The sequence below is a fragment of the Myxocyprinus asiaticus genome, chromosome 39 (assembly GCF_019703515.2).
Source record: "Myxocyprinus asiaticus isolate MX2 ecotype Aquarium Trade chromosome 39, UBuf_Myxa_2, whole genome shotgun sequence".
Classification (NCBI taxonomy): Eukaryota; Metazoa; Chordata; class Actinopteri; order Cypriniformes; family Catostomidae; genus Myxocyprinus; species Myxocyprinus asiaticus.
The window spans coordinates 4,749,595-4,772,414 of record NC_059382.1 but is presented as its reverse complement, the minus strand read 5'-3'; the positions used below and the strand labels follow the sequence as shown (position 1 = coordinate 4,772,414).

At 36.5% G+C, this 22,820-nt stretch overlaps 1 protein-coding gene across 1 annotated transcript; it reads right to left on the bottom strand.

Annotated features, from left to right (window-relative positions):
- Positions 1-72: 72 nt before the first annotated feature.
- Positions 73-17,357, bottom strand: LOC127429905 (solute carrier family 25 member 36-A-like). Its single transcript, XM_051679262.1, has 7 exons — positions 16,947-17,357; positions 11,632-11,787; positions 7,159-7,236; positions 4,585-4,685; positions 2,754-2,820; positions 1,921-2,210; positions 73-1,359 (listed from the first exon to the last, which is right to left on the bottom strand). The coding sequence occupies exons 1-7, from the start codon at positions 16,985-16,987 to the stop codon at positions 1,166-1,168; spliced, it is 927 nt and encodes a 308-aa protein (XP_051535222.1). The 5' UTR covers positions 16,988-17,357; the 3' UTR covers positions 73-1,165.
- Between the last annotated feature and the right edge of the window lie 5,463 nt (positions 17,358-22,820).

The following is a 22,820-nucleotide window of genomic DNA, read 5'->3' as shown; positions in this document are numbered from 1 at the left end:
TGCACCCGTTTCTGTAGCTGTATAATGTCTAAAAACAGATGGCTTCATTTGATGAATACATTTGATCTTCCATTTAATCTTACAAAAACACGTCTTATACACATTTATTTTGCCGTATAATCAACTGTTAAATATTCTGTCATAATGAAAAGTGACAACAGACCTGAAAGTTAATTTACCATTAACATCAAACTGACTGTAAACAAAACAATCAAACATTAAAAAGCAAACACTATGCATGAAGAATCATAAAAACACAAACGAGTTATGAGATACAAAATGGCATCATAAAAAGAAAACTTGAATTCTGACAGCTTGAAATTGTCCCTCAGTTTGATAAAAGCATCTTTTTGTAAGTCTTCTCTATGGCATATAACACAAGTTCTACATGAGTGAATGTGCGATCTGCCGACACCTTGAAAACATGTCACCAGTAATCTTTATGTGTTGGATATAAAAATGAACCAATTTTATGTGTTCAATGTGTGGCTGTTTACATCCTCTGTGTTACAATGTAACGGCTGTTTTACATAATACACTGTGTATTGGTTTTAATTAATACTCCCTTTTCTCATTAGTATTTTTGTTGCAGAGTCTATCCATTTTTTAAAGATTTTTTTTGTTGGTGTGCTAACAACCTAATTATGCTGCAATAATTGTTGCATTCATGTGCTAAAGTCAAATATAGGCAGAAAACACACACACACAATTATACAATATGTAGAGGAAGAGTATATCACACTCTGGTAGGAACACTAACTCATACTCACCTTTACAGTGTCAGAACAAAAAAACACATTCGTACTCATGTCGTTTGTCTTTTTTTTTTTTTTTTTTGCATAAATAGTCCAAGTACGTACATGTGTGCGCACAGTGTTCAAGTGTGTGCTATGCATGTAACACATGTAAAACCAGAAATATCTAGCATTAGGGCCTTTCTGGTTTTGCATTCTTGGTCTAAGTGCAATCTGTTTGGCATCTTTAGTCAAAGCCTTTTAAAAGCAGCCTAATGTTAAAGACTTTTTTGTCATTACTCTTTTCCAATGTCTTGTTTTGTCTTTCAAATATCTTTCCTTTGCACACATCATATATCTCTACATTCCAGCCTTGATACTTTTTTGTTGTCCATGAACACCGAGTCAACCACTGGCGAGGGGTTAAAGGGTCATCCATTAAGTAGGTAGACGACGAATTCGTAGGTGCACATCATGATGGCTGTATTGGGGATCTGTCTGACCAGGTGTGTGGTGAGTCCTCTGTAAAGAGCTCGATATCCTTCCTCTCTAAACACCAGACTGAGACTCTGGAAGAACGAGCGATACTTGGTGCCTTCTTCCCTAAGACGAGTGCGGATTACTTCTGCAGAAGCACAAAAAAAACAGACAAACAAAACTGCTCAGTCTCAGACTAAAATTATGCCTAACATTTATGTTAGGGTTGGAGACGAAAAAGAAATAAATAAAAAATTAAACAAAATAAATTGGGGAAAAATAAAGAAAAAGATTAGGAAATAAAAATAAAGAAAAAATAATTAAGGAAGAAAAAGAAAAGAAAAAGGTAAATAAATAAAAGTAAAGAAAAATAAATTAAAGAAAAAGAAAAATAAAGACAGAATGAAAGAGACAAAGAGAAAGAAAAAAGCATAAAAAATAAAAGTAAAGAAAGAAATGAAGAAAAAAGAAAGAAAAAGAATAAAGACAGAATGAAAGACAGATGTCATCAAACCCACTTATTTTTCAACCCCTCCCATCCAACCGCTTGTTACAGACCACTTTTCACCAGCCAGTCAATTCCTGATGAATTAAATCATGTAAATGTGTACATAATGGCAGAAGTTTTATTTTTGGATGAACTATTTCTATAAGATAAGGTGCACTTATAGGGTGTACTGTGCGTGATATGAATCACATGCAGTCTCACCGTGTGGATAGGCTAAGGAGGTGGCACAGGTTTTGGAGGTGGCGGCTGCCAGCATCATCCCAACAAAATCAGATGCATCCTTCGATGTGTCCTCCTCCTCATCCATGTGTCTTGTTGCTTTGGCCTCCAGCAGGCGCCGTTTGATGCTTTCATAGATCACAAAGTGGATCACAGTCTCTGAAATTCCCGCATAAGACGCAGACATGCCGCGGTAAAACCCGCGCAGACCGTCTGTCTGATACACTCGCTGTACACACTCAAATGCATTCATACGACGCTCCCCACGGCTCCTGTGTGGAACAAAACATGATTCAGTGAACTATAAAATGATATAAAACGATAAAGACCAAAGATGGGTCCAAGATTGGCTTTAAAAAGAATAGTTCACCCAAAAATGGAAATTCAGCCATCATTTACTCACCCAACTTCAAAAACCATATGACTTTTTTTTCCTGCGGAACCCAAAAGAAGAATGCTAGGCAGAATGCTAGCCTCAGTCACTTTTCACATTCATTGTATGGAAAAAGATGCAAAGAAAGTGAATGGTGATGGAGGCTAACAGTCTGCCTTTACATCTCCTTTGGTGTTCCACAGAAGGATCAAAATAAGGGCGAGTTAATGATGAAAGAATTTTCATTTTTGGGTGAACTATCCCAAATTTTAACCAAACTTTAACAAGTCCTGTGCTATTTAATCCTGATTCCAGAAGAAATCAGTCTTAATGGATATGAATCACAGGTCCAAATCACATTTGTAATAAAACTGAGAAGAAAAAAAGTAAAAAACACATTGCCATAATCCATATGGTGCATTAATTATGTGTTTGCATTTACCTGGCATCCAGTTGTAGGCGTGTCTTAATCAACCAAATTGGATTGGTTACTGTGATGGCTGTGAACCCTGATTGGTGAAGAAGAGTAAAGATTAGTTCAGATAGGCTAATGTCACATTCAGCGAACAAATTTCACAGACAAAATATGGGAATAAATATGGGAGTGCTAACATGTTTATACTAGAGGCAGACCAATATATCAGTTTTACCGATAAATCAGTACCTATAGCTGATTTTTGTAAAAACCATTGCCAATGTTTTAATTTTATTTTATTTTTTTATTATTATTCCTACGTTTTCCTCCGTGGATTCTACAGTATGACAGTGGCCGCTAGAGGTGAAATAAAAATAATTACTGACACCTTGTGGGGATTTTCTGTATCCAAATCTTTCATCATTGACAATACACATCCACATTTGGTTATTTTTACTAATTTTTCATTTAATTAATTAAGTGTTCTAAATTAAAGTGAGGGCATGTAAAGAAAAGTGAGAGTATATGAAAACGTGCCCCGTCAGTACATACATGCGCATACATTATTCCTAATTTGTGTTATGTACTGCATACATACACTCACTGAGCACTTTATTAGGTAGACCTGTACACCTACTTACTCATGCAATTATCTAATCAGCCAATTGTGTGGCAGCAGTGCAGTGCATAGCAGCAGTGCAGTGCATAACATCATGCAGATACGGGTCAGGAGCTTCAGTTAATGTTCACATCAACCATCAGAATGGGGAAAAATGTGATCTCAGTGATTTTGACCATGGCATGATTGTTGGTGCCAGACAGGCTGGTTTGAGTATTTCTGTAATTGCTGATCTCCTGGGATTTTCACGCACAATAGTCTCTAGAGTTTACTCCAAATGGTGCCAAAAACAAAAAACATCCAGTGACGGCAGTTCTGCGGATGGAAACTCCTTGTTGATGAGAGAGGTCAACAGAGAATGACCAGACTGGTTCGAGCTGACAGAAAGGCTACGGAAACAGATAACCCTCTATACAATTTAAATGAGCAGAACAGCATTTCAGAATGCACAACACGTTGAACCTTTAGGCAGATGGGCTACAATAGCAGAAGACCACATCGGGAACTTTATTATGACCATAGTGTTCCTTCCTAATAAAGTGCACAGTGAGTGTATACACAAGTCATTTGAAAAGTACCAAAAAGGATCATGAAAACATTCACTAGTACATGAAAGTGCCTCAGGTTGAAGAATCACCCATGCACAGAGCATTAAACTAAATTCCCTTTACTGGCGTATGTCCAAGTGAGAGATGAGAAAATTCCAACACTCAGCCTTCAACCACACCCACACCCAAACCCACACCCACACACCTACATCCACACACTCTCTCTCTCTGTCTCTCTTGGCCATTTGCCTGATCTTTATTGAGAGATAGATAATTTACTGTCCGGTTCCTCAGGGTTAGAGAATGGAACAAATGAAGAGAGAGAGAGTAGAGAGCAGGTCTTTTCTTCATGATGCAATTCAAAACTAATGGACACATGCACACGCATGCTGTTAAACCATCAAATGGGTTAACCCACCAAACGATCAGTTGGCTGGTTTCAAATGGGTTTTGCTGGTCAATTTTTAGCTGGTCAGGCTGAGAGAACAGCTTGCCAATCAAATAAACTAGCAGAGTACCATCCAGGCCAAGCTGGGAGGCCAGGTTAAATCAGCTTAAGATGGTTTAAGATGTGTTTTGTTCAGCATGGATGTCAGCCAGCCTTTATTTATACCCATCAGAACCAGTGAAACAGCATGTAGTTGGATCAGGTGATCAGTATGTCTCTGTGGTCGAATATAAAGGAAGTTACCTGCAATTCCAGCAGAGGTCATGTGCACCTGTGAGGAGTCTGGCTCAAACACACAGTTCAGTCTTTCCTTTGAGGTGGAATACGCAGCGAAGTAGATGGCCCTAAAAACACAGCGCGACATACATGAGTAATAACCGGTGGTAATAAAAAGTGGCTTGCTGGTCTTCGCTGGCCACCAAGCTGGTTAGGCTGGTCTGGTTTGATGGTTTTAGATGAATTTTGGGTTTTACTTAGCATGTTGCTAAGCTGTCTCAGTTTGCACAAACAATGCATAAGCACTCACAAATACTGGGTGAAACGGTTGATTTTGAACTTTATTTTGTATAAAATAGATTGGTTTTTGTTTTTATTGAAGTATGTGAAGAATAAATACGATTCTGCCTTAGATTTTGGTCTTAAAAAGCAGCATAATTTTGCAAACTTACTGTTTGGAACAGCCTTTACTTTGGGAGCGCACCAATAAACAATGCTGTCCAGGTAGGCAGCTCACTAGGATTTGGAACAGACCCAATCTGTCCTTTGCTTTCACGTAATGACCAATGTAGACATGCATTGTGCTAAAGCTGTTAGCGCCTTGGTGGAAACACTCTGAACTCACTCAGCAACTAATGTCAATTTGTCACTTCTGGACTATTTAGCACTCTCATACACACACTTACATAATCTGCCCATTAAGTCCCAGTTTAGAGTTGTGCCCAGCATCAATTAATACTTATTTATCAGGTGTGCCTCATTAAACAAAGACTTTATCCTAAATGCATCATCGTAAAACATCTGTTTACACAGACACACAATGTTAAAATCACTCCATCACACACTTAAAGCTGCACTATGTATGATGTTTTTGGTTAAAAATGAACAAATCGGCATTATTGATTGAGTACATAAACAATCAGTGTTCAAAACAATGTCCTTACCTTACCCCGATTCACTACTTTAAGCCTATAAAAATGATTTTGTCGGGTTCGATTTGGTGTGAGATCGCTGGCTTATGACGTTCATCCTTGCATCATTACGTCATGTCTGCACACACAGGAAAGAAGTGCCGGCTGTCTCATGTTCCGGCTGGAGAAACTACGCTGTTCAATTCAGTTCAGTAACACTCACACAATTCAGGACAGCATCGCCGCAGTCTAGATGGATGTTTATCTGTTATCCATTTGGCAAAGTTGTTTACCTGCTATAATGCTTGAATATGGTAGGGTTGTTGAAGCTTATATTGCTTGTCATGCTTTTATGAATTGAACATTACTCGTGTGTTTACCAATCGCGATGTATCTACGTTGTCCGGTGAAATTACTGTGACATGTTTAATATGTATGACTTCTTGTAAAAATTGACTTCTTGTAAATGTTCAATTGCATATTTATGCATATTATTTTTATATTTAATAAAGTATATTTTATCCCATCATTACAGAATCCTCGTTTTATGTTTTTAGTTTATTGTGTGTTATTGTGTGCATTGCATAGACATGCTATTGTAGTAACTGAGGCTGGACAATACAGTATACAAATAATTAAGTCTTTTATTGAACTCGTATCAGCCATATTACAAGTTGAATCTCTTAAATTGAAAATTATAGTACAAATCAAACATTAATAGTAGATAAAACACTTGAATAATCATATTAAGATGTACTGGTGGTGGCTGAGGAGAGTCCCCTGTTCTCTATTTAAAAGTGCTTTGAGTCAGAAAAGCGTTTAAATGTAAAATTCAATCAAATATGGGTAGCTCAGTGGTAAAGACGCTGGCTACCACCCCTGGAGCTCGCTAGTTCGAATCCCAGGGCATGCTGAGTGAATCCAGCCGGGTCTCCTAAGCAACCAAATTGGCCTGGTTGCTAGGGAGGGTTGAGTCACACGGGGTAACCTCCTCGTGATCGCTATAATGTGGTTTGCTCTCGGTGGGGCACATGGCGAGTTGTGCGTGGATGCCGCGGTGGATGGCGTGAAGCCTCCACACGCACTATATCTCCACGGTAACACGCTCAACAAGCCACGTGATAAGATACGGTCTCAGACGCGGAGGCAACTGAGATTCATCCTCTGCCACCCGGATTGAGGCGAGTCACTACGCCACCATGAGGACTTGGGAGCACATTATGATTCCGGCTCCTGTCATGATCACACACAGTCAATGTCCAGGTGGTTCAAAGTGGGAGATTCCTCCACCAGAACAACAGTGCCGAAACACGACTGATGTAAGATATTCTTCCGCAAATTGCAATTTTAAGTTTCAACCACAGCACAAAGTTACGTAGTGCAGCTTTAAAGGGAGCCATTTATAATTTCCAGTCTTTTATTTAATTGTGACCAGCACACCCGAGTCTCAGGCACATTTGTAGCTTTACCGGTTCAGCCGGGATTGCATCAGTCACAGTGCTGTCTGAGTCGCAGTGTTTTCAGTATGCAGAGATCTACACACTCGTACACACTTTGATTCACATACACTCATTCAGCTGGACATGTTTTGATTCTAAGCTTTGAGAGTGAAATCAAAACATCGGCCTGTTTTGGAGTGACAGCTGTCAATCATTGCTCTGAGATGCTGTGTCAGTGGAGGAACACTCACCTTGAAGGAGCTACTCCGATTAGATTGGGCCCCAGGCCCCGGAACAAAGAGCGGGGCCCTTCCTTCTCAAGAATTAACCTAAGACAAATCGAGAGAGAGAAAAACACAAACAGAGATGCAAAAAAATTCACTAAATGGATAAACAATAAACATTGGATTTATACAATTTGTTAAAACAATACAAACATAAACTGAATGCTGTGTGTTTGGGGGCTGACAGTATCCTAAATGAGTGAATCTAAAAAAACATCAAGAACATTTCTCATACTTTACTCCAGAGTCAAAAGACAAAATATTAAAATTATATTTTGCATGAGGAAAATGAACACTAAGATATATATATATATATATATGATATTTTTTTTTGTTGCATTGTGACATTAATTTAATGATAATTAAGCACCCTCATACCATCCCAGATGTGTATGACTTTTTTCTTCAGCAGAACACAAATTAAGATTTTTAGAAGAATATCTCAGCTCTGCAGGTCCATACAATGCAAGTGAATGGTGATCAGATATTTGTAGCTCCAAAAATCACATAAAAGAAACATAAAAAGTAATCCATTTGACTCCAGTGTTTAAATCAATGTCTTCAGAAGCGATATAATAGGTGTGGGTGAGAAACTAATCAAAATGTAATGGTCTTAAATATTGTTCTGTTTCTCACCCACACCTATTACATTGCTTCAGAAGATATGGATTTAAACACTGGAGTCATATGAATTTTTGGAGCTACAAAGGATTGATCACCATTCACTTGCATTGTATGGACCTACAGAGCTGAAATATTCTCCTAAAAATCTTAATTTGTGTTCTGCAGAAGAAAGAAAGTCACACACATCTGGGATGGCATGATGGAGAGTAAATGATGAGAGAATTTTTATTTTTGGGTGAACTATCCCTTTAAATTGTGTCCAGACATTGAATGCTTTCAGTACCATATTAATAGAGATCAGAAATAATTCCGGTTCTGATTCCAATTACTTAACAGTTCCATAAATGATTCTTTTAGTACTTATGAGGAAGACATATTTGGAAATAATAATTAAAAAAAAAAAAAAAATGCTTATTCTTATTGTATTGACTGCATTCAGCATTCTGTTACCAAATGTTGAGATTATTTCATATTTTAACAGAACAGATTATTGCAACTGGTGTTAACATAGACTTTTCAATTACGGCATTTTAAAAATTCATTTTTTTTTTTTTTTTTTTTTTTAAACACCACACACACGCACACACACAAAGTATCTTTAAAGGAATGTTATGGGTTCATTACAAGTCAAGCTCAATCGACAACATTACTGGCATAATTTTGATTATCACAAAAATGTATTTGGACTTTCCCCACGTTTTCTGTAAACACTAAACCCCTCAAAATGCTGTATAAATGTAAAACTTTACAGCTTAAATAGAGTTTTAACAGAAGAAATAATGCAAGTATTTTTTATAAAATCACATGCTTCAAATTTCTGCCTTTAAACCCTCCAAAATTTGTCCCCATTCACTTTAATTGTAAGTGCCTCACTGCAACCTCGACTTTTGCTTTTTTTAAAGAAACGGAGGGACGAGTCAAAATTAATTTGTGTGGTCATCAACATTATTCCTCAAATGCTGTCAACTGTGCTTAACTTATATTGAACCCCTGAATATTCCTTTAACTATACAGTCATATCAACCACCATCCAGTAATTACTCTGAATTCTTGGTTTATTAGAAGTCAGCCATGACAAAATAAATGACTTGTGAAGTTTTCCATTCACTTAAACGAACCAGCTCATAACAGTAATTTGTTCGGGAATCTGACTACACTGGTCGGGCCCTACGTTTCCCCTTTTCATTTTCGTTATGGGAAAAATCTGTATTATTTTTACTTTAAACATCTTGTGAAAAGCACTATAAAAATAAATCAAACTGATCTGGTTTTTGGGTGAAATCTGCCCTGGACATTTCTTTGTAAGATTCACCCAAATGTTCTATGTACATTATAATCCTTCGAGACCTTTGCAATAAAGACACACCTCTGAAAGACTTGTTTAAACAAAGACATTTAAATTCCACGAAAGCACATGTGAAACATCTCGAACATGAGCGCACTGTCTGTTCTTTAACAGGGTGTGAGAAACAAATGTCAATCAATTACGTACATATAAATCAACATCAAAGAATGAGAGAGAGAGAGAGAATGATGATCAGATCAAATGAAATAAAACCATTTGTCCCCTCAAGCCAAGGAGAGACCCAGACTAGGTCTAACTAAATGGATTTTATTGTTATGAAACAACTTGTATCTTCTTGTACTTCATTATCCAGAATCTCATTACTTGCTACTATCTATTGTCAATTCATCCAGCTGTTAGTCATATTGACTTTAAGAAGTTTAATCTGCATTTACAGTATACTGTAGGAAAAGTTCACCCAAAAATACAAATTCTATCATCATTGATTCACCCTCATGTGAGAACCTGAACTTCTCTTTCTGTGTTCCACAGAAGAAGGAAAGTCATACGGGTTGTTTAGCTGTTTAGCTGAGAAGACAAGTAACCAGTTCTGAAAAGCAGTGTGCCAGACAGTCAGCCACACACACAAACTTTAGCTCAGAGCCAAGCGCTGGGACATAATGTGTTACTGTTCGGGCAGTGGTTGGTTGGGTTAGGGGGAGTGGAAACAATTGAAAAGAGATTTTTTATAAAGAAAACACAGAAAGAAAGTAAGAGAGAGGCAGAGAGAGGGGATTCAAGTTATGCAATACTAGCAAATATCAATGTTTCTTCCTTGGTTATATATTTCATTTAGGGCTGTCAATCAATTCAATATTTTATTTAAATATTTAACTCGTAGATCTGTCCGAGATAGATTTATTATAAGGGCTTTTCTAAGTGCGCGTCAATGCACACATGCCTCAGATGGACATTGGGGGCCGTCCCACTTTGGTTGCAACGCGTCATAAACACTGCGTTTTTAGGTCACTGTGGCAAGTTAAACATAGTTTGAAGTGCAGAAATACACATCTTGAGATCCCTGCATTTGGAACTGCGCTCCGTCCAGCTGTGTTGTTCTCATTTTGTGCTGTCAAGCAAACTTGAGTGTGGTTTGTTGTCTGTTCAGCTGCGTGTTGCCTTTACAGCTGGAGTTTCACTTACTGCCCCTTGCTGAAAACAGGTGGTACTTCAAACTGGAATTGCTCTAATGGCAGAATATTCTTTACTACAGTCCGGGGACATGATTAATTCCGTTCAATTTTTTAACACGTTATATTTTTGTATAATTAAATCGCACTGAATTAACGAGTAAAACCGACAGCCCTAATTTTATAATACACATAAATTACACAATATATTTTTATATAAGGAACTAAACATATAAGCACTAAAATCCAACCTAATTTGTATTTAATCCTAATTTCTTTCTATCTTCTACATTGTTTTGCAGTTACATTTTGTGGTAAGAAAAGACAAGCAAACTGTTTTCGACAGCTGATGGAAAGGGGACATGTCTTCTGTCAGGGCCCTTCGGTTTTAGGACCACAAACCAAAGACCAAATGAGCTAACACAACACAAACCCAACAATCACCTAATTTAGACTCTTCAAGCAATTTCACGGGGTCTTTAGAACATCCAGATCTAAAACTGTCATGCTAAATCCGCTGAGTAAATAGTCTTGTCTAAAACTCACAAACAGACACAACACAGTATTTGGGTTTGTTGGTGCTAAAGGACGATGGTTTGGTTTTGCTCAATGTGATGGAAAATCCTGTGTGCTTATGGGTCAATGACACTCTTTTTTTTTTCTTTGTCTGGATCTATTAAGTTATTTAAAATACACAAAAAATGCAATTCACACACAAGAATTACTTAAATACACCTCTACAATCATGAACACGTGTTCAATTTCTGAGTTCTAACTTTAATTTTTGAAAAAGAAATAATGGCACAAGTAGTGTGAAGTAATCTTTTTTAATATTTCTTAAAGAAATAAGCAGTGATATAATATTATTCATATTTGACAAATTTCTGTCCACCAAATCAAAGTCAGATGGTTTAACCAGGTCGCCATTTTGTTGTCATGCGACAAGAAAAGCTAAAAATAGACCTATAAAAACACTTAAAAAAAAATAATTAAAACAAATCTGAAATGTTGACATTTTTATGAAAAGGCACATTTTGTTCAGGTCAATTGGAGTAATCGTAAGAAAACCTCTTAATATCCAAGACTCAAAAATGCATTATATTTGTAAAAATTTTTTTTTTATTTTTTTACCTTGAAAAACATGTTTAAAACCTTGAAATGAACCAAGGTACATATCCAAAAACATAGTAATACCATAGTAGTTTCCGTTTCTTTTTTTTATTAGTGTACTAACATAAGTAACAGAAAAAATTAAATATCCATGTAATCAAAGGATGCACTATACAAAATGCTTGTTACATAAGGTGCTGTAAAGAATTTCACTTTTATAAATGTACGCACCTGAGGCTATCAAGGGGCCCTGGAGGGGCCACACTGGCTCCATTCACTGTGCTCAGATGCACCTCAGAGAGGCAGAGCGTTACTAAAGAAGACTGAAGCCTCGTCTTCACCACCTCTAATGGACACGTCAAGATTGCGCCAACTGTTCCACCACATCTGTGAGAGAGAGCAAAAAAGAAACGACTGAATTGTGTCAACTGAGGTGCATTATTTTAGTTTAAACTTTTAGGGCCTTTTCTTTTCCATTTTTCTCTTAATCTTTCTGACTTACAGGAATGGAACAAAAGAAGTATTTTGCAGCCTTGAGGGCAAGTTCAATTTTCTAGACTGGCTGAAACTAGCAGAGCTTTCAAATATTTCCTTTTACTCCAATGAGTAAGAAACACTTGAGAGAGTCTCTGAAAAAGACCAGAGACTGACAGTGAAACTATATATATATATATATATATATATATATATATATATATATATATATATATATATATATATATATATTTTGCCATTTATGTTGATTAACAGAATGGGTTAAAAAAAAAAAAAAAATTGTCAAAAAAAAGTTTAAATATGCCAAATACTCTCAGTATTGTTCAGCAGCATGCAGTCTGGGAAACTTTTAGAAAAAGTTTCACCCAATATTGAAAATCGTTCCATCCAAACCCATATGATATTCTTTATTTCATTAAACATCAAAGCAAATGTTAGGCAGAATGTTAGCCTCTTGTAAATGATGGCAGACTTTACATTTGTGGGTGAACTATCCCTTTTAGTGGAATTTTTTAAGGTTTCAATACAAAAGTTTGACCTCACAAAGTGTGTCAGTCGTACCGTGACCGCGTTTCTGAACACCACACCGCTTCAGTTGAGCACCAAAACACAGAGGGTGAATCTCAATCAGATTCCTAATTTGATAGTCAGGGCACTGACCAGTGAGTCGACCATTTTTAGGGCTGTCACATTTGCATTTGCACTGAAATGTTCGCTCCCTAAAAAATCCCACAATGCACCGTTAAAACCAGGGAGCATCGTTGCTCACTATGTTCCCTTACCGGAAACGTCGTCATGTCTTCTGAAGTCTCTCAATTTGTTAGAAGATGAGCACAAGTGAAAATATATGATGTCAAAGCTTTATTTTAGCTTTAAAAGAGAAGTTGTTTGTCTGTCATCCACTATGAAAGGGAAACAATCTTTTAAATATTTGAGATGTTAAAAGGTTAAAAATACACTCCTTTATATTTGTATTTCTTTGTCATTTATCTGTTATAATAACACTGTATGTTTGAATATCTTCAACGAAAATGAACGATAGTGTCATTTATACAGCGATGTTGTTGATTAATAACAGCTGCGCTTGAATGCGCAAGCTTGTTCTCCTGTCACTGGTGACTGCGTCATAAGTGTCCCAATGTTTAGTGGATGAACACCCTTACCAGTGCCCAAATTAGTGTTCGCAATATACTGATTCACAACACAGGGAGCTAGGGAGCTGATTGAGACACACCCAGAAACTGATGGGTGTGTCTCAATCCGTGATGGGAGAGTTGCTTTTAGCTGCCTTGACAAAGTGTATCAAACATTTGTACTCGTGCCTGTGGATTTGGGTCAACAAACAAAGCAACCCAATCCACCCCTCATGTGCAGAGAACAAGCCGATATCAGCATGAAGTGTGATACATGTGACACAAATCTAAAACACAAATGGTAATTAATCATGCACCTGTAATACAAAACTACAGCATACAATATTATTTTAAAGCATACAATGAGAATAGAATATATAACTACAGTAGAACTACAGAAATGCTCTTTCATGTGGCTGAGGCACACAGTTATAAAGTAAGCAATAATGTACGAAATAAACTGTTAATTTTGCGATAACAACCGGCTGATTGATGGTACATCACCCAGCTTATTACACGGCTACTAACCAAATAAATAAATGGACATAAAATATTGATGTGTTAAAATTATGTGAGAAGAAAGAAATCGTTGAACAGCTGAATTCTTCCTCCAGTTTGTGTTGGAGTTCTCGTGTTTATTTTGTAAATAATGACCATCTGACAACTTGCCAAATAAATAAATAAATGCACAAGAAACATTGATTTGAGATGAAATTATTTTATTTGATTACTTGCAGAGATCACACAGTGATCCAAGAAGTAGGAAAAATGAGTTGCAATATCCGGATGACCGGTCTGATATCGCTGAATCCCTGGATGTGCGGTTGTTATGCAGAAATACCAGACTTCTAGGTGGTGCCATTGGCCGTGTTTACTTGCACTTAAGAAAACAGGTTATTTCAGGGTATAGCACACTCTGAAATGTTATGTAAACAAGAACGGCATTTTCCTTATGCCATTTTAGGAATTAAGAGCTAGCGAGATAACACACCTGAATTTCTCCCGAAGAACGTAGCTTATGTTGTCATGTAAACATAAGCGGTGTTCTTACAGGTTTTTGAGGAGTTTGCATGTGCGTGAACAGACCAGATAGCAAACATCATAGGGTGGCGCCAAACAACAAGTCAACACAGCTGAAAGAATTCAACATTTCTGGGAGTACAGTAGGAAAATAATATACACTATAAACTATACCCATTTATACACTAATATAAAATATCGACTGTCCCTCACGTTCGCGTATACACACTCACATTGGAGGAATCCGGGAGTTTGACCTAAGAGGGAAACCCCACTATTGCAGCGCAATTCCGCTGCAGGTTGCGATGGAAAGTTAAGGAATCAAACACAGCAACAACTCTGAAATATCTGCAAATAAAGCCAAGCAACAGAGAATAAAATTGTGAAGTCTTCCCTGGATCCGATGTTGTTATTTACACAAGCATTGCAGGAAAATTATGTTAAGCTGCTTACTGACCTAACTGCATGTATACGGGAGTAAATAAAAAGCTGCGAACACAGTGCATGTAAACAGGAATGCCGCTTTCCAGCCTTAAGCAGCTTTTTCGCAATAAACAGCTTTACGGTGTCCATGTAAACAGGTACATTGACCAATCAGAATCAATCGAGTGTAATAAACAAAGCTCTGGAAACAATTAGGAGACCACTGCAAAATTATCAGTTTCTCTGGATTTATTATTTATAGGTATGTGCTTGAGTAAAATGAAAAAACATTTTTATTCTATAAAGTACTGACAACATTTCTCCCAAATTTAAAAAAAAAAATATTGTCATTTAGAGCATTTATTTGCAGAAAATGACAACTGATCAAAATAACAAAAAAGATGCAATGTTTTCAGACCTCAAATAATGCAAAGAAAACAAGTTCATATTCATTTTTAAACAACACAATACTAATGTTTTAACTGCCACTCCTGGTGCAAAAATTCAAGCGACTCGGCTTTGTTTGATGGCTTGTGACCATCCATCTTCCTCTTGATCACATTCCAGAGGTTTTCAATGCAGTTCAGGTCTGGCCATGACAGGGTCTTGATCCGGTGGTCCTCCGTCCACGCCTTGATTGACCTGACTGTGTGGCATGGAGCATTGTCCTGCTGGAAAAACCAATCCTCAGATTTGGGGAACATTGTCAGAAGGAAGTACGTTTTCTTCCAGGATAACCTTGTACGTAACTTGATTCATGCGTCCTCCACAAAGACGAATCTGCCCGATTTCAGCCTTGCTAAAGCACCCCCAGATCATAACCGATCCTCCACCAATCTGGAGGATCACCGGATCAGGACCCTGTCATGTCCAGCCCAATCTCCAGACCTGAATCCCATTGAAAACCTCTGGAATGTGATCAAGAGGAAGATGGATGGCCACAAGCCATCAAACAAAGACAAGCTGTTTGAATTCTTCCACCAGGAGTGGCATAAAGTCACCCGACAGCAATGTGAAAGACTGGTGGAGAGCATGGCAAGACGCATGAAAGCTGTGTTGATTTCTGAACTCTTCCTAAGTTAAAACATTAGTATTGTGTTGTTTAAAAATGAATATAAACTTGTTTTCTTTGCATTATTTGAGGTCTGAAAACACTGCTTCTTTTTTATTTTCACCATTTGTCAATTTCTGCAAATAAATGCTCTAAATGGCAATAGTTTTATTTGGCATTTGGGAGAAATGTTGTCAGTACTTTATAGAATAAAACAAAAATGTTACTCAAACACATACCTATAAATAGTAAATCCAGAGAAACTGATAATTTTGCAGTGGTCTCTTATTTTTTTCCAGAGCTGTAGATAATAAACCAATAATAACAATTATATGTAAAAGGTGTAATTTAAGTAAAAAATGTATAAACTTTTCCGTACAAAACAGTACAGTGGCAGAACCATGATGGTATTGGATGGTAATACAAAGGTAATTTGATAAATAGCATGGCACTTTTTGATTTCAATTTTAATTTACCATGGTATTTAAATGGTAGCCAAGTAAGGTCCTTCAAAGTATACCATGGTATTACCATCATGGTAGTGTCCAGAACACATGGCATTACCATGAAAATGTATATTTATGTTAAAACTGTGGCATTCTTTTGTAAGGCTTACTAATGAAACTTCTATTAACAACAGCGGGTAGATGGAAGAAAATTCTATATTTATGTCACTCAAGTTTTAGAATAAAAAAGGCACTTTTTTGACTGTAACATTTAGGCAGAGAGTTTGGTTTTGCAAATATTCAGAATGAACCAGAGATGCAGCTCATGTTCCTATTTTAAACACTGTGCCAATCTGATTGAGGGCAAATATTTAGAGCACAGGCTTCAATCACTGTAGAAGGCACAGCTGGCACAGTGTACCAGTGCCAGGCGGGATGGATCCCTCATGCCAGTGTGAGGAAAAAACCCACAACCTCCCGTGACGGATCAGTTACCCAACACTATAACCAAGATCCAAAAGCAGACCCTTGCAGCTTCAAGTTAACCACAATCCTTTTTTAACACAGGATGTGCTCAGAGTTAACTTTAGAAAATATTTGTTGTTATTGTTATGTGTCTTTGTTTGTTTTTGGTTTGCCTGGGAATGTTTTTATAAATAAAAATTAAAAATACTTGAGGACTCTGTACATAGGCATATATACTGTCATATTAATATCAGTGACGCTAATTTTATCTCTTGGCATGTTCGTGCTAAATTATATTTAATGATCCGCAATGCGTCATTTATATTGAAGTATGTGTGCATCTGTTGCTTTTCTGTCACAGAATCAATTCGCATGTGTCTGGTATAACAGATATATATATATATATATATATATATATATATATATATATATATATATACATACATACACACATAGTCTGTTTTTATTTAGTGTGTGTATGTGATAAAATCTTGATGAGTAATGGTGACTTACCCTCCAGCATACAGATGCACCAGTGTGTCTCTCTGGCTCATCTCGACTCATACTCTCCGGGATCCACCAGGCTGGGCAGCAGTGTCAGTGTCCGTGTCCGTGTCCTTGTGGAGCTCATGCGGGTTGGTGTGAGATCAACGGGAGCAGTCAGCCAGTCTATCCGACCTTAGTGCGTCTCAGCGCGGCTTTACCTACAACCAACCTCCGATGCTCGGTCGTCTATAACCGCTTCCTCGACAGTTGGGCTAAAAGTGAGTTTTTGTAGTCAAAAACGACCTACATATAACTGATGTGGGTCAATGTCCAACTGGAACATAATCGGGGGGTTAAAAGAGTAAAAACGTGCACGTTTACCCCGTACACACTTCACCTTCATGCATACTCTCACATTCACATCTGCGACGTGAACGCGGTCACAGTTCACATCTCCATGAACCAATCGAAGGACGCAAAACATAAACGTTGATTGGTCGAGTTTTGTATACGTCATCAGAACCCGCCTTCAGCATGCGCATTTCACGTGATCAGCGCCCAGATAGAGGGTGACCGCGTGTCCAGAACTGTAGACAAGAAGTGTTTAAAAATGTCCAGTGCTTTAAATAGCAGTCTGTGGTCCACACTTCATATCGTAGATCACATGAGGCGAAAAATGCACAATTATGCTAGATTTAAATAAACAAGTCTTTATAAAATCTTGCAGTTTTCAAATGTCTTATTTCTACATTCAGGCGTAGAAAATATATTTCATTTTAAATATTTTTTAGAAGGTTTATGTCAAATATACTTTAATTATACAATATAAATGCACATATTAAATCTTACATCTAAATACAAATGTTTAGATGTAGGAAAAGTATGGTACCATGGTACAGTGAAGGTACTGTATTCGATGGTAATACCATAGTACTTTAAAATATAAATATAAAGAATGAATATCATATATATATATATATATATATATATATATATATATATATATATATATATATATATATATATGGTACTCCAAGATACAAACAATGGACCTAAGAACTTTTTTTTTTTTTTTTTTTAAGCATTTAAAATTTATTTATTTATTTATTTATTTATTTTTGGACATGGTACCATCATTATTCCATGTTTTTATGAACAATCCAAAACAAAGTGTTGCATTGGTGCCAGGTCCAAAAACATGATATTACCATGAAACATTACCATGGTGGGACAATTTCCACATAACATGGTTTTACCTTTTAGTTTTTGATACTATTTTGTTTGTAATAAATAATATTGAATTGGCCTATTGGCAAACCGTGTTGTGTGCAATCTTATTACAAAGTAATTAGTCACTACTAACTCTATAATTACTTTTTTAGTTCAAAGCAGCGCCACACATTTAAAAACTTGTAATCTGATTACAGTTACTGGCTTTTTGCTGAAAGGTAATTACTTTTAAGCACATTACTTTGGTTTCACATATTTCTATAAATGTATATTTATGTGGAATACTTTTAAAAATTATAATTAATATTATGTTAATATTTGTCTATTTGCGGCATGCCTGCTGGGGATTTTAGTGATACATTTAGAGACAGATGACTTATGGAGGTAATGCTTCAAAAACAAATAAAAAATAAATAAAACAACAACACAACAAAAAAAGTACTGTAGTGGTACCATGGTATAACAATGGAAATATCACGGTTCTTTGATATATGCTATAGCTAAATGATTACCATATTCATGAACTGTTACTCAAATTACTTTAAAGTATATAGCACTAACATGCTACCATTGTAGTAGCATCATGTCCAAACAATTATGGTAATACCATAGTAATTTTTGTTGCTTTTTTATTAGTGGTGTTCTGTGATTTTCAGATTTCACTGTTTCCTGTTAGACATTTTGAGTCCAGACATTTTTTTTTACTTTGTTTCTTTTGGCATCTGCAAATGAGAGGAGGAAAATTATGTCAAATTCCAAACAGAAAGGTTTTAGCTCTACTTGGGACCAACAATAACTCTGACCACAGATCACGCTCTTTTATTGACAATGTACTTCTTCCAAAACAAATGAAAAGCACAGTTTACATTTGCTTGGAAGGCTCACTGAAAATTAAGTATAAATCTAAATAACAGACTTGTAAGTTTATTTTGTCTGACTGTGTAAAGGCCTGCAAAAAAGTGTTGTACTAAGAAAAAGTATCCAAGCATACTAAGTAGAATTTGAGCATTGGGGCTTTGGTGTGTGAACGGTAAACTTTTTTACCAAGAAGTTGTAGGTCACTGGTTTATCAACATGGTGATAAGTAAAGTCCATGCATGCATCTTCATTTTGAGCATGGAGACACAGTTGTTTTATCTTAAGTGGAGGTACTACAGGTGAAAAGGCTATTTTTTTTCCTTTCCTTCAGGGTGGGACTATGGAACTGAAATCTTGGCCCATAAAATGCCAAGGAAATGCAATTTTCAGTTGCAAAATATTGGAGAAAGTCAAAATGGTTAATTCCAACCACAATAATGTTGCACCTCCCCATATAGCTACAAAAGGTCAACTTTATTCACCAATAATTACTTACCGTACATTCTTGTAAGAATGGAAGTAAAAACTTTAATACAAACAAAATAATCAGTGGGAAACAAGAGAGACATTTGAAACTACTGTTTGTGTGTGTGTTTAAGACAGATAGAGAGAAAGTATAAACAGTTTGCTTGATTTATGCTTCTGCATAATGCAGAAATATGTCATTATCGTCTGTGAAGAGGGTCAGTTGCAGACAAAAGCCTGTGATAAAGTGTTTTAGAGGACGGCAGCACATTTAAATGTTTGTCTTCTGTGTATGTCTGTGTATGTAAACAGGTGGATCTATATTTAAAGCAACTTCTTGATTCAGTCTTCCATTCATTCAGTTTGCACGTGTGTCGTGGCTTGTGCACTTTGATCTGAAGACTATCAATGATCTATTTGACCTCATACATAAAAGATTCACTGTGCTGTCTTTAGCTAATAATATTTGTGTGTGTTGGGTCCAGGTTTTGCCTACAGTGTGTGGACCAGCCTACAGTCACAACAAGGGAAACGGTTCAATAAAAATACTTAATAATGTTAAAGTGAAAATGTAAAAATGGACTATAATATTGATCTGTTTCTCACCTACACCTATCATATCACTTCAGAAGATATGAATTTAAGCACTGGAGTCATATGGATTACTTCTATGCTGCCTTTATGTGCTTTTTGGAGTGCCTCAATTTTGGCACCCATTCACTTGCATTGTATGGACCTACAGTGTGTTCTGCAAGGGAAACGGTTCAATAAAAATACTTAATAATGTTAAAGTGAAAATGTAAAAATGGCTTCAGAAAGTTTTGTGTAAGGGTTACATTAGAGTTAAGGGATAGAAGTGATAATTTCCCCCACCATGATAGAAAAACAAATTCAACTGTCACTGACCAACCAATTGAAAACAACAAGTGCATCATTAAACAAACAAACAAACAAACAAATAAACAAACAAATGGTAACTCTGGCATTTTGTTCTGTTTGTACCTGTTGAACTCAGTTTAGGGGTTACAGTAAGGTGGAACTGTGAGGAATGAGGAACCGTGAGAGGGAAATAGAAAGATTTTTGGACAAACCAGGGAACTAACCTGATTAACCTCTGATGGATTTGCCACCGCGATGCATAAATACACTCTTTCAAATAGTCTTCTTAAATATTTTCCTCCCAATGACTCACACAAACATATATGCCACGACCACAAACAGACACTCACAATCTTACAATAGACAGGTTTGCAAGTGGATGCACATTTGAAACTTATTTGACTGCAATACCTTTAGTAATAAAAGACACACACACACACACACACACATATGCATAGTTTCATAGAATCATGTTACTATACCTACAGTTTTGGAAAAGGATTTTAATGTGGCTCGTTGAACGTATTACGGCAGGCGCAGGTAAAATAAACACTAGAGGCGCTACATAAAAAAAAAAAAAAAATGGCTTATGCAAAAACAAAATATGCTAGACCATTTCTTGAACTAACTTACTGCAATTAATTTGAACTAGTCTCAAGTTGCAAGGTGAGTTTTAGTGGAAGTATGAAGTCAGTTCCCCTCAAGTTCACACAGATGCCCTATAAAATAGGGATGTTGTGTTTATACAGGTTCACTATTAACCACAATTAAAAATGTCACAGTTAATTTAAACATGAGAATTTGAGAATGTTTTAAAAAAAAAAAAAAAAAACTTAAAATGTTTTGTTTACTCATGGTAAAAATATTACATATGTAATATATAAATATATGCTGTATACTATTAAAAAATATAGTTTTATTTTCAAAGATTGATCTCCCCAAAAGGGAGTTTTTGTTATGTTTTGCTATCTTCTTCGGATGCTTCTTCAGCGCTTCCGTCTCTGGCCACTGAAGGACAGGAAGATAAATGCAGCTGATTTCTCTGCTTTTCAACTAAAATGAAATTTAGCAGGCAAATATTTAAATTAGCAATAAAAACAGAAGGCAATGAAAAACACAAAATCTTTACCTCAGTGAAAGGTGTCAGATCTGGAGATGGAAAATAATGTGATTTTTTAATTCCAGCTAAAAAAGTGTTACCCTTTTGCGTTATAAGAAATGATAATGAATGTTTCATAATGACAGTAACCTGATTTCCTGTCAGGAAATATTTCACTTCTTTAGCACTGGAGTATTTGTGTTCTAAGCGGTATTGCAAGAATGTTGGCAAGAAAGAGATATTTATTGTGTGTATGTCTGTTTGAATGGATGGATAGACAGATAGATTGAACTGGTCACTTTAATTTACCGTGATACATTTACATTTTACATTTATGCATTTAGCAGATGCTTTTATCCAAAGTGACTTACAGTGCACTTATTACAGGGACAATCCCCCTGGAGTAAGAGTTAAGTGTCTTGTTCAAGGACACAATGGTGGTGGCTGTGGGGATCGAACCAGCAACCTTCTGATTACCAGTTCAGTGCTTTAGCCAATTACGCCACCACCACTCCATACCACCACAGTAGTAAGGGTAATTTAAAGGGAAAGTTCACCCAAAAATTAAAATTATCTCATCATTTTCTCACCCTCATGACATCCCAGATGTGTGTGACTTTCTTTGTTCAGTAGAACACAAATGAAGATTATTTGAAGAATTTCTCAGCTCTGTAGGTCCATACAATGCAAGTTAATGAGTGCCAAATTTTGAAGCTCCAAAAATCACACAAGTCAGCATAAAAGTAATCCATAAGACTCCAGTGGTTAAATCCATGTCTCCAGAAACGATTTGATTGGTGTGAGTGAGAAACAGATCAATATTTAAATAATTTTTTACTATAAATCCTCCTCCCTGCTCAGTCAGTCTCCACTTTAACTTTTACTTTCACATTCTTCTTCTTGTGTTTTTGGTGATTTACATTCTTCACGCATATCGTCCGCTACTGGCAGGAAGAAGAATTTCAAGCAAAAATGGACTTTAGTATTGATCTGTTTCTCACCTACACCTATCATATCACTTCAGAAGATATGGATTTAAGCACTGGAGTCATATGGATTACTTCTATGCTGCCTTTATGTGCTTTTTGGAGTGCCACAATTTTGGCACCCATTCACTTGCATTGTATGGACCTACAGAGCTAAAATGTTCTTCTAAAAATCTTCATTTGTGTTGTGCAGAAGAAAGTAAGTCATACACATCTGGGATGGCACGAGGGTGAGTAAATGATTAGAGAAATTTCATTTTTGGGTGAACTGTTCCTTTAACTGTAATTTGCTGAAACTCCTTGTAATTTTACACTGTGACCAGCAGAGGTCGCATTCAAACTCGCAACAAACATGCAGTTACATACATACATTCAGATTCACGG

Excerpts from the sequence above, each read along its gene's own strand:
- LOC127429905 (XM_051679262.1), bottom strand. The coding sequence starts at position 16,987 with ATGAGCCAGAGAGACACACTGGTGCATCTGTATGCTGGAGG. Across the intron at positions 2,211-2,753 it reads CGCCTACAACTGGATGCCAG|GAGCCGTGGGGAGCGTCGTA; the intron begins GTAAATGCAAAC and ends TGTTCCACACAG. Across the intron at positions 1,360-1,920 it reads CTCCTTAGCCTATCCACACG|AAGTAATCCGCACTCGTCTT; the intron begins GTGAGACTGCAT and ends GTGCTTCTGCAG.